Here is a 14,645-nt window from a genome sequence, read left to right on the forward strand (position 1 = left end):
ATATGTAGGAATCTAATAGTACACACACTCACGTAAGGGAGAGAATTGCAAAAGCTGCAAATCCCAGTGAAATGGACCACTCCATCCATGCTCAGAGATTTTTTTTAACCTGCAATTCAATTAAATCTCCTGGCATCATTCTCCAATTTCTTTTTTGTTTCTCTTTCATTTGAGTAATCAATTTTCTTTTGGTATTTTTTGTACAAAAGCGGGGCAAGGAAAAAAAAAAAAAATAAGATGGTCAAAATATATTTAGTAACGCTTTCGTTTAGGACCTTTAGGCTAGGTCACGCATTAATACTAGAGTTATAAACGAATCAAGTAACTCGCAAGTTATTCGAGTCTGAGTTCTACTCGAATCGAGTTCCAACTATTCAAATCGAACTCGAGCTCCAAAATACTAAGTTGTGTTTGGATTGCATTTTTCGTTATTTTTATGAAAAAATTACTGTAGCGATTTGATATATGTGAGGGAAAAAGATGATAGGAAAATATAATCACAGAAAACGACAATATTTTCCGACGGAAATAAGCAATTCAAACAAGGCCAGTTCTTTAATTCGCGAATCGACTCGAACTCAATTATATATATATGTATATATATATTTATTTATTTTAATAGTAAAATTACATATATTTTTAATATTTTAATATTTATTAATTAAAATTATTAATTTATTATTTTTTTAAATATAAAATATTATTTTTTTAAGTTCAAATTCGAGTTTGACTCAAATTAGCTCAGAGTCGAACTCGACTCAAATTAGTTCGAACTTGATATTTTGAATTTGTCAAATTCGAACTCGTATTCGAGTTTCGCAAAATTATATTGACACTCGATTTGATTAGATCGAATTTTGACTCGACTCGATTCATTTACACTCCTAACTGATGCTAATCAAATTTCCTCAATTAAATGAGATCGATCCTCATTGTCTATTGAGTACTTGGATATGAAACATTCGCATTTTTTTCTCTAACGGGAAAGGAGTGAAATTTAAGAAATAAAGCAAAAAAAAAAAAAGAAATTAAAACCCATCATAGGATGTCAACTTTAGCTATTAGACCAACACCGCCTCGGGTCAAAACTCAAAAGACTTATTACCTTGTTAAGTTATTGGCATTAGTACATTATGAAACATTTGTCAATTTACATGTTTTGACCACTTCCGAAGGTCCTCGGACAGTCACTTCCATGCCATCAAAGATTAATAAAAAAAGAAATAAATATTCATTTCCTATCATCTTAAGTGGAATATAAAAATTCATCCCGGTTTGAAAAATGAATTGGCTGCTAGGTGATGTATAAGGTGCAGATTTGACAGCAAATTAGAGTTTTAAATCTCGGCACTCAAAAGATGTACAGAAGAAGTAGGAGTTCATGATTGGCCAAAAAAAAAAAAAAGAAGTGTGAATTCTAAATAAATAAATCAACATATTCAATTAAGGAAAAAGAATACTTTTGACAAAAAAAAAATTAAGGAAAAAGAATACCACACATTTTCTTTATTCCTAAATTGCCCCCAGCTATGCTCGAGGCAATCAGAAATCACTCATGTTATACTGGATAATAATAAACCAGTAGTAAAGTTCTGTCTTTAATCTTCCTTTTAGGATAAGGTAAAGAAGAAATTGACTGCAAACTGTCAAAGGTGAACCCTTTTTCAACTCTCAAGTCTGAACCATCCTTCCGTCTGAACCACCGGTCTCTTTCTTCTGAGCATCCTCTGTGGCTCTGTCCTGTCCAAAGACCACCATGTAAAACTCCAATCACCCTTCCCCCTACCATTCCTCTCCTGCCCTGCCTGTTAGTCCTGTGACCTTTCCCCCTTCCCCTTCCCCTTCCCCCTCCCCAACACCACAGCCCCTGCAGCAGAAAACACATTACACAAACAGAATAAGAACCAAGAACAAGAATTTCTTCAGCATTCATTAGTCTGTTCTCAGCATTCTTCTTCTTCTTCTTCTTTAAAATTTATCATTCTACACTCACCTACCAATCCCATTCTCAGTACTGTTTTCTCTTCCTGTTCATCCAATTGCTCACTGAAAACTGCTCAGTGTATTATTACAACATATACGACTCTTAGAGGAGACAGCAAATCAACGTCAATCTTTGCCAACTGTTAACCATGAAACAAACAACAATAAGTTAATAACAAATCTTTCTTTTCCTTAGCTTTCCCTCTCCCTCTCTTTCCTTTGCAATGCTCAATGCAGAGCTGGGAACAGCCTCCCGTCCCCCCCTCCCCCTCCTTCCTTCATCCTCTTTTCTTTACTCTCTTTAGCCTTTCTGCTCATCTCTCATCATCAAAGCCTAAAGTAAAGAATTTCTAAACAAACAGATACTAAGGAGGAGAGGAGAAAACAGAGCTCGTTAATTAGAGACTTTCTCTAGCTAAAGATGATGACTTTTACCAGTATTAGTAATATTTTCTTTTGCATTTACTGCTGTTTCTTTACTTCTTTCTTCACCACAGCTTCCTCCACCACCACCACCACCACCACCACCATTAGCCACCACTACGGCCGCCGTATCCTTCATCAACCATTGTTCCCTGTTAGCCATTCTCTTCCACCAGCTCTTCCACCAACCACCCTACCTCAACCTCCTTTCCCCTCCCCACAGTCTGAACCTCAGCTCCAACCAAAGTACCCTTTCTCCTCACTTTCACCTCCCACTAATCCTCAGTCCGAAAACAACCCATTTTTCCCTTCTATTTGGTCTCCTCCACCAGCTTATCCGCCGCCTCCCCCCTCCGCTTTGTCAACTTTTCCGGCCAATATCTCCTCCCTCATCCTCCCCCATTCTTCCTCTTCCTCTAATAACAGGCCCATTTCTCACAGACTGATAGCTGTCATTGTCTCGGTATCCCTTGTCTCCACCGTCTTCATCGCCGGCATTGCCGCCTTTATCCTCCTCCACCACCACCGTCGCCTCCGCTACTACCACCAACACCAACGGGATTTCTCCAAGACAGACAGTCTTCGCCTTTTCCCGCCTAACGTCACTCCTTCCGACAGCACCACCACAAAAAACCCACTTCCGGGAACACCAATGCCGCCACAGCTGGCCCGCCACACTCCTTCCTCTAACAGCTCAGAATTTCTCTACCTGGGAACTCTAGTAAGCTCCAGAGATGTTAATTATGAGGCATCTAATGTTCCTCAGAGCTCAGAAGATCACCATAATACTGTCCCTTCTTCAGCTTCAGTTTCAGCTTCACTTCAGTATCAACGGCTAGGCTCCCCGGAGCTCCAACCGCTGCCGCCGCTGCCACGTCAACAGCAGCACCAGCACCATTTCCACCAAGACTACAGAAATGGTGCTGCAAGCAACCTGGGTTCCGACGAGGATGATGAATTCTTCTCCCCAAGAGGGTCCACGGGGGAAAAGTATAGTCCTGTCCACAGCGGATCAGGTGAAAATCTCCCTAGCCCAGGTTCAAATTCACACCGTTATTCCACAAAATCCCATTCTTTGTCAAGTAGTCCCTCAGTTATGCTGAATTTGAGCCCCAGGAGCAGTATAAGATCGAAATCGCCAGATTCCATGGTGAATTTTCTTGCCCCGCCGCTGTTCATTCCCCCGCCACCGGCCCGAGAACCAAGGGGAATGTCGTCGTCCCCACCATCTTCAGGGAATACCAAGAATTCGCCTACTCGAGTTTCGGATTATTCAGGGATAACTATGGAGTCTCCAGGGGAAAATTTGGATCTTTCGGGGAGGTTTGCTGGTATGAGAACAGTGCCTCCACCACCTCCACCACCGCCGCCACCAAGGTTTTGGGATACTCCTGAGTTGAATGCCGGGCCACCAGAGCTGGTGGCTCCTTCCAGGCCGGTTGTGGGACAAAATCTGAGTAATGGGTTGGGCAATACGGAGGCTCTGGAGGGGAGAAATGAGAATGGTGTGAAGCCCAAGTTGAAGCCTCTGCATTGGGATAAAGTTAGAGCCAGCTCAGATAGAGCTATGGTTTGGGATCAGATGAAATCTAGCTCATTTCAGTAAGATTCTAGGATTTATCGAAAGCCTTTCTTTTATTTATTTATATTTATAATATACGTGTTAAAAGTATTCAATGATGACCTTTTTCTGAGTTTCGATCCTATGAAGTTTTCCAGTTTCAGGTAAATATACTTTGTAGCTGAATCGTTTTCAACTTTGGTTGATTGGTTTTATTTTATGTTTCTAAAAGAGAATGATTCTTGATGGATACTTTTCTTTTGTATTTAAAGTGATCTATTCTTGCTTAAAGTGGATATTTGGCCTTAATAAATAGTTTATTTTTGTGTACAATTGTTCTTTTCTCCTTCTAAGCATGTAGGATATGGATCCTTCTAAGCACATGGAATATGGATTTTATAGGTTGAATGAAGAAATGATCGAGACATTATTCACTGCTTCAAATTCAAATGCGAGAGATGGCACAAGGCGTCCATTGATGCCTCCATTAAATCAAGAAAACCAGGTCCTGGATCCAAAGAAGTCTCAGAACATTGCCATCTTGTTGCGGGCGCTTAATGTTACCATTGAAGAAGTTTGTGAGGCACTTTTAGAAGGTAGACACAGAACCCTTTCCTTCGATCTCAGAGCATTTTTCTAATGCTTAAACTTTACATTCAGTATGCATCTGATATGATTCATTGAAATTTGGCGAGCTCACTCAAATTATGCCAACTTTTTGTTTGAAATGAGAACAATGAATCTGAAGCTGATGGTGTCCCTGGTTTAAGATTTCATTGGCATTTGAACCACATGCATGATTAGGTTAAATAGGTTGGATTGTCATCTTATGTTTACCTTAATGACCAGGATTTGCTGTCCTAGGTTCCTGAGTTTGGCAATTGCTTCTCTTCTGCATTTTTGTTGGCAGCAGATGGTAGGAGGTGGGCTATGGGTTGGTCATCTGTTGAACAATGTTAATTATGTAAAAGTTTCTATATTTGGACACTAGATTTAATTTTCGCATTTTGCTTACTAAAGTGCTTCAGAGTTTGTAAATTTGGCGGTGGCAGCTGGTGCAGAAAGTCGCTAGTTCCTCGCTTGTGGAAGCAGAAAATCCCAATCCAATGCCATTAGTGTAGTGTTTTAAAAGCCACAAACTAATGGGGTCCTAAGATTTTAATTTTTTTTATTCATTGTATTAAGATTGCTTATCTTGCATGAAGTTTGTTTTGTGTGATACTGACTTCTTAAAGATACTGGGTTGTGAACCTTGTTGTAGTAGCTGGAAATCACTGCTAATGCAAAGTTTGATTGGCCAAATGCACCTCCTCTCTGTCTAACCTGCCAAAAAACTCTTTACTAATGAAATTTTCACCTGATTGCAACTGTAACTAGGCAATGCTGACATGTTGGGAACGGAGTTGCTTGAGAGCTTACTAAAAATGGCTCCTACAAAGGAAGAAGAACGGAAATTAATAGAGTTCACAGATGAATCACCACTTAAGCTGGGTCCTGCTGAGAAATTTCTGAAGGCAGTGCTCCACGTACCCTTTGCGTTCAAGAGGGTGGATGCTATGCTCTATATAGCAAATTTTGATTCGGAAGTCGAGTACCTTAGGAGGTCATTTGAGACACTGGAGGTAAAGTTTGATCATCTGACTGATTTCTCACGGACATCTATTATCTGGAAATCATATTATCTTGGAGCTTTTATTTCAGTCCGTATTGGCTTCGGAAATCCTGCATTGTTACTTTTCTTTTCCCCCTCTGAATATAGTTGTTTTTTCAGCTATGTATTGTCAAGTGGTTATGGGAAGAGGTTAGCTAGATGATCTTTAAGGGTATCCTTATCATGCAACTTATGATATATGAACTGCATTCTGAAATCGTTGCTTCCAGTTGCTTTTATTGGTTCATACCTTTTCATTCCGAAGTGATAAAAGACAATCATGTTTCTCTGATGACCTCAAAAACAATGCAAGCAGGAGCATGATCAGAGAAAAGAAAAATGAGAATAAATTTGTGTTTCAACATGTAACGATCCCTGAATGATGTATGAGTACGTGGCCAAAGATCAACAATTGAAAATTTGCAATGTTTATTCTTCTTCCCTGATTTACTGTTCTCAGAGTTCTTTTCATACTAAAACTAAAAGCAGAAATTCTTAATAGCAAACAATATACCCACATCTAACTTGGTGAGCACCTTACTGTTAATTGAAAGTTGCATCAACTAAGTTTGATTGTAATCTTATTGTTCAAACACTATCTGCTCATGTTGCTTTGCAGGAAGCTTGCAAAGAATTAAGAAACAGCAGAATGTTCCTGAAGCTTCTAGAAGCTGTGCTTAAAACTGGGAACCGTATGAATGTTGGGACTAACCGTGGAGATGCACGTGCCTTCAAGCTTGACACGCTACTTAAGCTTGTTGATGTTAAAGGCACTGATGGCAGAACCACGCTCTTACATTTTGTAGTTCAGGAGATCATCAGAGCAGAAGGTTCTCGTCTTGCTGGTGCTCATCAGAATCAAACTGCTGAAACAGACCAGCAATACACATTGCAGAACGAAGTTGAATTTAGAAAGGTTGGTCTTCAGGTTGTTTCTCGTCTTAGTGGGGAGCTTAGCAATGTCAAAAAGGCTGCTTCAATGGATTCAGATGCTCTAAATAATGATGTTCTAAAACTAGCCCGTGGAATTACCGATGTTACTGAGATTTTGAAGTTAAACGAAGAGCTTCCTTTAACAGACAGTCGTGGAAAATTTTCTGAATCTATGGAAGGCTTTCTTAAGAAGGCAGAAGAAGATATTATCAACATCCAAGCCCAAGAAGGCGTTGCTTTGTCCATGGTTAGAGAGTTAACAGAATATTTTCATGGGAACTCAGTGAAGGAAGAAGCTCATCCATTTCGAATATTCATGGTTGTAAAGGACTTTCTTTCCATCCTTGATCAGGTTTGCAAGGATGTTGGAAAGGTCAATGAGCGAACTATTGTCAGCTCTGCTCGACAGTTTCCAGCACCAGTGAATCCAAGCCTTCCCCAAGTGTTCCCAGGATTCAGTGGACAGCAGCATAGTAATTCCTCTGATGATGAAAGCTCATCCTTACCTTAACTTTCGATCCCTTTCAGCAGAAATTTCATCTCTGCTTGGTCCACTACACGATTTTAGTTTGTTACCTAAACCTAAAGGAGCTTTGCCTTGTGTGAGTCATTTAGCCATCTCCTTTTCATTTTCGACCTGTATAAATTGATGTAGAGGATTTTTAGAATTATTTCGTCCTATATGTAATATAGCCAGAAGTAATCATATCAATCAGGATATAATAATTTGGTAGTTTTGATTGACGAGGGCTAGCTTGTAAATCTCACCATGTTTAGTAATGCAGCATCTTTTTTAAGCTTACTCTTGCAAGATTGTACATCTCTGAATCAGAGAAATTCTCGTATGCTGCGTTTCTTCTGATTTCCATTTTTAATTTTACTATTAGCTTTAAAAGGGGGCCCGGGGGGAGAGCGGTGGTTTTCGAACTAGGGTTGCATACAATTCGAACCGATTGCAAGCAGTTTGAATCAAAATTATACTTGGGTTCAATGAACATCAAGTTTGAATCTGATCAAGTTGAACTCGAGATCGTACTCGAGATCAAAGATATTCAGTTTGTTAGTTTGCGAATTGGCTCAATTATATACAAACACACAAACATATATACATATATATATATATATATATATTATTTTAATAGTAAATTAAATATATATTTTTAATATTTTATTATTTATTAAAAAAAATATTATTTTGTTCTTTTTTTAAAAATTAAATAATTATTTTTATTTTTGTAAACTCAAATTCAAATTTGAACTCGAGTTTTACATTGAGAGATCATCGAGTTCGAACTTAATAAAATTAAGTCAAAATTTAGTTTGATTAGACCAAAATCGATTCGATTCAACTCGTTTGTATTGAATAAAGATGCGAGATGTGCGTGTTATGTTCTATTTTCAAGCACTTGGCCTTTTTGGGGAGCAGGGTGCAATGAGATAATACTGCAGACATTCTCTTTTCTCTAGGACTCTTGGATTTGTTGTCTGGGAATAGTCTTTGACATGCGTATAGAGGACAATGGAAGCAAGTTTTTGTGCTGTCGTGGAGGGTGTCTCATTCTGAAGAATTGTCACTTACCTAAAAGACCTAAAAGACATAGCAGTAGATATATGATCAGTATGGTTGGCAGTCTGCATAACAATACTCACTGGACTGACTGTTAATTCAGAAAATGAAAGTGAAGGGAAGCTTAGTTATAGCTTGCAGTATTGGTGCTCATATAGCAAACTTCTTGCCTATTCAAGCGGTAAGAAATTTCTATCAATCAGCAGTTAAAGGGACATTTGCGTTCTCTACACAAAAGAAATAATGGCAATCAACAAATTTCAACCCAATATGTCATAAACATAAACAGATTTAAGTCTGCAAAACCTGGCATATTATTATTTACAACAGGGAACTCTTCACATCCGCTGTTCAGGTAACCCAGTTTTGCAGAACAACAATACTGTCCTAATTAGTAAACATACCATCAATTTTATTCTTGGGATCAACAAGGGACCTAAATGTTGCTCATAAGCAACAGATTTTATGAGATGAACACCTACATTTTCTCGGCGTCCATGCGTTCAATCACACGTTTTGCTTCTTCTTCAGTGGCGGGTACGACGTTCCTGATCTTCAAACCATTTTTTATGGCATCTGGGCGGACAGTGAATGTGAAGTAGAACTTGTTGGATACCTGGAGAGAAACAAATATTGCCCTATAAGCTCTCAACAAAATTAAATATTACCATGAACATATTACTGTGCATGTATCCTTTGGAGGAGAATATGTATTTGCTAAACAACACATAATGCAGTATTTCATGGAGTTGTTCTTCTTTAATTACTGTGAAAATGTAAGTGATGTATTCACTGGACCAGTAAAATGCTATATAAGCCATTTATTGGTGCATCTATTTCTCAAACATGAGCATCCCCAAATGTCTTTTCCACTTCTCTTATTCATTTCCGCTTTTGATTGCGTCTTTGGTGACTTTAGATGCCCATCCAAAGAGAAGTAGAACAGTTGTTTCATCTCAGATTTGTTCCACAAAGTGTCCTATGGAGGATGAAAGTACTAATACGGTAAATCAAAGCCTTCTCATGGTTCACCAAAGAGGAAAAGTTGAGAAAATATGGCAAAAGTACAATTTAATAAAGTTTGACAAATGCATGGATAATTTGACTAATGCTATGAATATCGGCTCAATTCTATTAATTGGAGAACTTACTTCACTAGATCTAAACTCAGGCCTCGTAACATGAGCTACAACTTCCACATTGATCATAGGCTTGTCTGGATTCTCAAGTTCTGTATACAAAACACATGATTTGAAACGAAGAAAATTTCCAACATCCACCTGCATGAGCAGAATCATATCGGTTACTAACTCATGAACTTAATATCACAAGATTGTTAAGCCCTCCCTAACAATGCCAGTTTTTCAGGATGTGCATCTAATATTCTTGGACTGGTTGGGTATTATGCATGGATTTATCCACCTTCTTACTAAGATATGGTCCATTGGCAGTCTCATTGAATTACTGAAGAATTAGTTGCATTTTGTCTTATTCACTATAGAATTAGTGGTGATTTTTCCTATAAACTAGTTACTACTCTTGAATGATCAGTCAGTTAAGCATTTGATCTACACAGACACCATGAACATGGGATGGCTAGACTAGTACTTCTGATCTTACAATATATGAAACTATGTGACTACAAAAATATCTTCGCCCCAAAAGACTAACTTTATCATGTGACCCAGCAGTAATAGGCTTGAATATACAGGCTAATATTTTTATGGCATGCAAGTTTCCCTGGTAGTGCAAAAGACCAAACTAGAAGCAATTCAAATCCAAACCACGTGCAGTTTGATGCTTGAAGTTTGCTCACTCACAAAAAAGAGAGGGCCAGAAATGTGACCACAAAAGGATAAGTTCAGGAACATTCTGAATGTCAAAGAATAATGCTTGTGCTGGTAACCCACCATGAACACAGGGCACATGCAAAATAGTTACTTACAGGTTTTAAAAAATCAACATGGTCAACTTCCACAAAGCGTGGTGCGGCACCAGCAAAACTATAGGCTGTGGCAAAGGCCAATTCAAAAGCCCTTCGCATTAAAAAGCCTCCAAAAATCCTACCATGAATATTCCTTTGTTGTGGTTGACAAATCAAAGAGTTCTGCAGGTAAGTATCCCTTATGAGAATGCTATCTCTGTCGGCCAAAGCTGGCATGTCACAAAAGACCCGTCCCTCAGCCAGCAACTCATTGAGCCTTTTTGTTTCCTCATCATTATCAATCCCTTGCCTTTTCTCTCCCCTCTTCTTTTTCCTAATTTGGTTCCTTTCTTCTGCCTCTTCCCAAAGCAATTTTTCTCTTTCAGTTTCAGGTGAGATCTGGTTTACTGGAGCTGATTTTCCAGTTCTGGAGTCGCGGGCCACAAAGGTAAAGTTTGCAGTAAGAGCCAATGAGTCTGATTGACTGGATGTCTCTGCAAAGAAATGGCTTACAATTTCAATCTACAGACAAATATAACAAGAGGATACTGAGAGAATAAGAAAACCAGTGATTCGTAACTGTTTCTTACTAAAAGAAACCACTCTATGTCTTATTTCTTAATTCTCCAATATAAAATAAGCTTATAATGGTCTCTACGGGAAAATATTATCCTATATGAAGAAGAAACCATACAAAAATTTCTTATTATAAGACTGAGGTCTGGGCATCACGAGAAAAACCCATTGTAGGATATTTGAGACATTATACTCAGACAAATCGATGATTTACAATTACATTTCATGTACATTTTTCCTGCATAACAGCAAGATATTGATGGTAAAATCAAATCATCAAGATGTCATATGATATTTGGAATTGCCTAGAAAATGGATATAATAAAACCACAGCAAAAGAAGAAAAGATTTCCCTTTGAACAAGAGCAGTAAACTTGGTATTCATATTCAAATCATTCAAACATATAAAGTTTCCTTGAATATGAAAAACATTTGGTTTACAGCCAAACATGTACAGCACTGAGCTTAAACTTTTTATTATACTCTTACAACAGAAATGTGATGCAGCAAATTTCAATTCTTTCTTCAGTTAATATAAAGTTTCTAATGGTCTGTGTTACAAATGCACCAAAATAAACATGATGAGACATGAATATTCAAACCTTTTCATCTGTTGCAACTGGTTTAACAAAGGGATACCCTACAAGGCAAAAGATATTTCTACTAGAACTTCTCCAGAAAAATCACAAGAAACTTGCAAGCTCGCACTAGAAGGAAAAGCAATTTGGACATTACTTTACTCTCTTCTCATAATTAACATCTCAATCGCAAATATCAACTTAATTACACTCTAATTAGAAGCAATTTGATTCCCATATTATAGACAAGCTTCTGAATTTGTCTAATTAACTCTTTCTGCTCCTGTCCCTCTACACTCTAAACACATCCATCCTTGTAATCAAAGACATGACACCTAGAAGTTTAATCCATAAGATATGCTAAAAAGCTTGGGATTCCATTTTTCAGGATAAGCTGGCAATTGGAGTACTATATCAAAACCAAAAAGAGTATATGGCTGACAAGTGCGAGATTGTTTCTCACACATTAAATGAGAATTTGTAGGAGGAAGATTTTATCTAGATTGGGTGGAAAATAGAACAGCATTTCCAAAGAAACCTTGCGCAGACTGAGTTACTTCAAGTTGAATCTCCAAGGATGAACGCCCAACCCAAGTGACAGCCCCCACTATTGTGAGATCAGTATCAACACGAATTGGTCTTCTCAGAACAATCTTGTCCACAGATGCAGTGACTAGTAATAAAGGCATCGTAGTGCTGTCAGCGCTGGAACAATGCTGGTTCAGAAACATGTAATTTATGAAGTAAAATAATCTCAAATAGGAGAACAGAAACAAGAACACAAACCACGAACTGTCCAAAATCCATGTAAATCTGCTGAAGGGATATGAAAATTTCGAAATGCAACAATCAATAACATGAAAGAGCATAGCAGACTGGTGAAATCAACATTTTGCTCACCTTTATTTTCTAGAAAAGGATTTTACTTTTCCAAGGACACCTATTTAGAACTGTTCGACAGAAAAGTTCTGCACATCTCTTTCTTTGTTTTTTTCCTTATTATTTTCTTCTGAAAAATGGCTTTCATAAATGTATTTCTGTTGATGAGTTTCATGATCTGAGTCAGCGGATCAAGGGCTACTAATATGTTTGAGGAATATGTTAGGTATTCTGAATCAATAAAATTTCTCTTACATGTATTTTAAGCCAAATCTATTCCAAAATACAGTAAAATGACAAGCAAATAAATAAGACACACATATGGACTCACTTGGTAAAGGAATGGTCATGACATCAACACTAGTGTTAGTGGTGATACTAAACAACAATCAGATACAACTAAATGAGGTCTTATGAAAAATTTCTACTCTTATTCTTCTAGCATGTTAGTAGTGATTCTGGAAAGAAATCATTCCGATTAGAATCGCTCAGAAAGCCAGAAAATGGGGTTCGAAGCTGGAGTCACACCAAAGGAGAAAAAGGTCAATTGCAAGACTCAAACAGCCCACATAAGGAATGGATATAGGGAATTTAAACAAGACCACCAAGCCGCAATAATAAGGCATGATCAATGAACATTCCCAATCTACAATATTCATTTCAAATAGGATGACTACAGGAAGCAAGAAAACTATGCAATACTGAGAAATAGGCAGACATTATAACACGATGAACTACCAAAGTTTCAATTGAAACAACCAAAGCTAAATATATCACAGCATAACGCAAAATGGTGAAAGCTCTAGAATTGGAATATGTTCTGAAAATTAACAGTCAGAAGTTTACACCTACAGGAGCCTCAAATTGAGCATCTATTAGCAACCAGCAAGTGATCTTGCTATGATAGAAAGATAACTAGAGAAAACAATTTACAAGAGAAGCAAGATATGCACAATGTGACCAATGATTCAGCATAGACACATTTATTGTCAAACAACTCAAATATCAACACATTTATGGTCAAACAAATCCATTTTCCTGGATATTTTATTAAGCAACGCCCAGCATTTGAATTGATCAAACTGCAATCCAAACCTTCTAATGGTGAATAACTTTAAATAATCAATGCTTGCACAGGCCTAAATTAACACTGCAATTAAGCAAATCGAAAAATTACATTACAAATCAAACAATATCCTAATCATATTACCTTGAAGGATATTGTTCCGGCCAATGCATCAAGGTCCTCAACCAATTTTCCCATCCTAATCTCATTCCAAGGATTCCTATACTGTTCCCTCAGAATATAATCAGTGGAAAACTTATACACGATACTAGTCCTACTCTTTGATGGAGGCTTAGCAATCAACTCATTAGGTGAAGGGGCATCAGCTGCAACATTGTTAAGTCTCTCAAAAATACTAGACCTTGCTTCCCATAAGGCATTTGTGACAGGGGAATGGTACATTCCTGGCCACAAACTAATAGGTTTCCTCATTGAATGGCCTGCATCAATTGGTGCAGAAGTCTCAAATCGTGGACTCATTGTTGAATTCACAGGGATTGAATCACTAGAACCAAACTCCATTGGTTTAACAGAAAAGGGGTCTGATGGTGCTGATGAGAATGACCTTTTCTGAGTAAATTTATAAAACATTCGATCAAAAGAGATAATTTTGAACATGGGTTCTGGTTTCCTGAATGAATTAAGAAAACGGGTACAAGAAATTCCATCATTTAGGTGTTTTCCAGATTGGATACTGGTGGAGGAAAAGTTAGTCCGAAATTTCAGGCCTGTAGCTGTAGGAGGCAGATTTTGGTCAATAGATGTGATTTTGTTAATGGATTTTGGCTGTTTTGATGAACCAGTAAAGTTGGTTTGTGTGAATTCATGATTTAGGGGAGTTATGGAGGAAGAAGGAAGAGTTTTGGCGTGATAAAAGTGCAATCTTGATGAAGCAATTGTTCTGTGAAACTCCATGTTGAGAAAGTAAGAAACCAGTGTGTGGATTGATCTTTTACCCACATCCATGCTTGAAACAGTTGGGGAGTTTGGTGATTTGAAGAAGAAATGAGAGATTAGCATGGTTGGACGTTTCATGGATTCAAAAGAAAGATTGAAGCTGATGACGATTTCAAGATTTGTAAGGTTTGATCGGTCTTGCGTGGAAGTGTTCAAGTGGAAAATGTTAGCAAATTATGGCCAGTTTGGTTCAGACTGGTTGGGCTCTGAGCTCGGTAGCAGATTGGGAGTATTTTGCATATTCGAAAAAATGCACTTTTTATCCCCAATGTTTGGGGTATTGGATAATTTTATCCCTAAAGTTTCAGTCAAAACACATTTCACCCTCTTAATTTCATAATTTCAACCAATTTCATCCCTAAAGTTTTATACAAACATATTTCATCCTCATAATTTCATAAATTTGATCAATTAAAGGCAGTTGAATGATTGTTAACCAATTTGGATAGAATATCATCACATGACTAGCATGTCCAATTAATGATTGAATAGCTAATACTTAATTCGGTCATTGATTAAATTATTTAAATAATAATGAGTGTATTGG

At 37.6% G+C, this 14,645-nt stretch overlaps 2 protein-coding genes across 4 annotated transcripts; one reads left to right on the plus strand and one right to left on the minus strand.

The window, feature by feature from the left end:
• Positions 1-1,721: 1,721 nt before the first annotated feature.
• On the plus strand, positions 1,722-7,348 carry LOC113735141 (formin-like protein 2). The gene is made up of 4 exons (XM_027262103.2): positions 1,722-4,008; positions 4,370-4,563; positions 5,345-5,589; positions 6,238-7,348. Exons 1-4 carry the CDS (start codon positions 2,405-2,407, stop codon positions 7,060-7,062), a joined length of 2,868 nt encoding a protein of 955 aa, XP_027117904.1. The 5' UTR covers positions 1,722-2,404; the 3' UTR covers positions 7,063-7,348.
• Positions 7,349-8,376: 1,028 nt separating this feature from the next.
• On the minus strand, positions 8,377-14,309 carry LOC113735142 (acyl-coenzyme A thioesterase 2, chloroplastic-like). 3 transcript variants are annotated; one of them, XM_027262104.2, is made up of 5 exons: positions 13,286-14,309; positions 11,735-11,912; positions 10,064-10,536; positions 9,270-9,398; positions 8,377-8,734 (listed from the first exon to the last, which is right to left on the minus strand). In XM_027262104.2, exons 1-5 carry the CDS (start codon positions 14,174-14,176, stop codon positions 8,597-8,599), a joined length of 1,809 nt encoding a protein of 602 aa, XP_027117905.1. In that variant the 5' UTR covers positions 14,177-14,309; the 3' UTR covers positions 8,377-8,596. The 3 variants fall into 3 exon arrangements, with proteins under 3 accessions (XP_027117905.1, XP_071938896.1, XP_071938894.1); XM_072082795.1 differs by having other exon boundaries at positions 11,735-11,901; positions 13,286-13,481; XM_072082793.1 differs by lacking the exon at positions 9,270-9,398.
• Positions 14,310-14,645: the final 336 nt, after the last annotated feature.

The sequence above is a fragment of the Coffea arabica genome, chromosome 3c (assembly GCF_036785885.1).
Source record: "Coffea arabica cultivar ET-39 chromosome 3c, Coffea Arabica ET-39 HiFi, whole genome shotgun sequence".
Taxonomy (NCBI): domain Eukaryota; kingdom Viridiplantae; phylum Streptophyta; class Magnoliopsida; order Gentianales; family Rubiaceae; genus Coffea; species Coffea arabica.

What these genes read in the sequence shown, in the direction of transcription:
- LOC113735141 (XM_027262103.2), top strand. Translation starts at nt 2,405, where the DNA reads ATGATGACTTTTACCAGTATTAGTAATATTTTCTTTTGCATTTACTGC. An exon ending in ATGAAATCTAGCTCATTTCA is followed by an intron (nt 4,009 to 4,369) that starts GTAAGATTCTAG and finishes TGGATTTTATAG; the next exon opens with GTTGAATGAAGAAATGATCG. An exon ending in GGTCATTTGAGACACTGGAG is followed by an intron (nt 5,590 to 6,237) that starts GTAAAGTTTGAT and finishes GTTGCTTTGCAG; the next exon opens with GAAGCTTGCAAAGAATTAAG.
- LOC113735142 (XM_027262104.2), bottom strand. Translation starts at nt 14,176, where the DNA reads ATGAAACGTCCAACCATGCTAATCTCTCATTTCTTCTTCAAATCACCA. An exon ending in CCGGAACAATATCCTTCAAG is followed by an intron (nt 11,913 to 13,285) that starts GTAATATGATTA and finishes TTTCTGAACCAG; the next exon opens with CATTGTTCCAGCGCTGACAG. An exon ending in CTGAGTTTAGATCTAGTGAA is followed by an intron (nt 8,735 to 9,269) that starts GTAAGTTCTCCA and finishes GTTTCTCTCCAG; the next exon opens with GTATCCAACAAGTTCTACTT.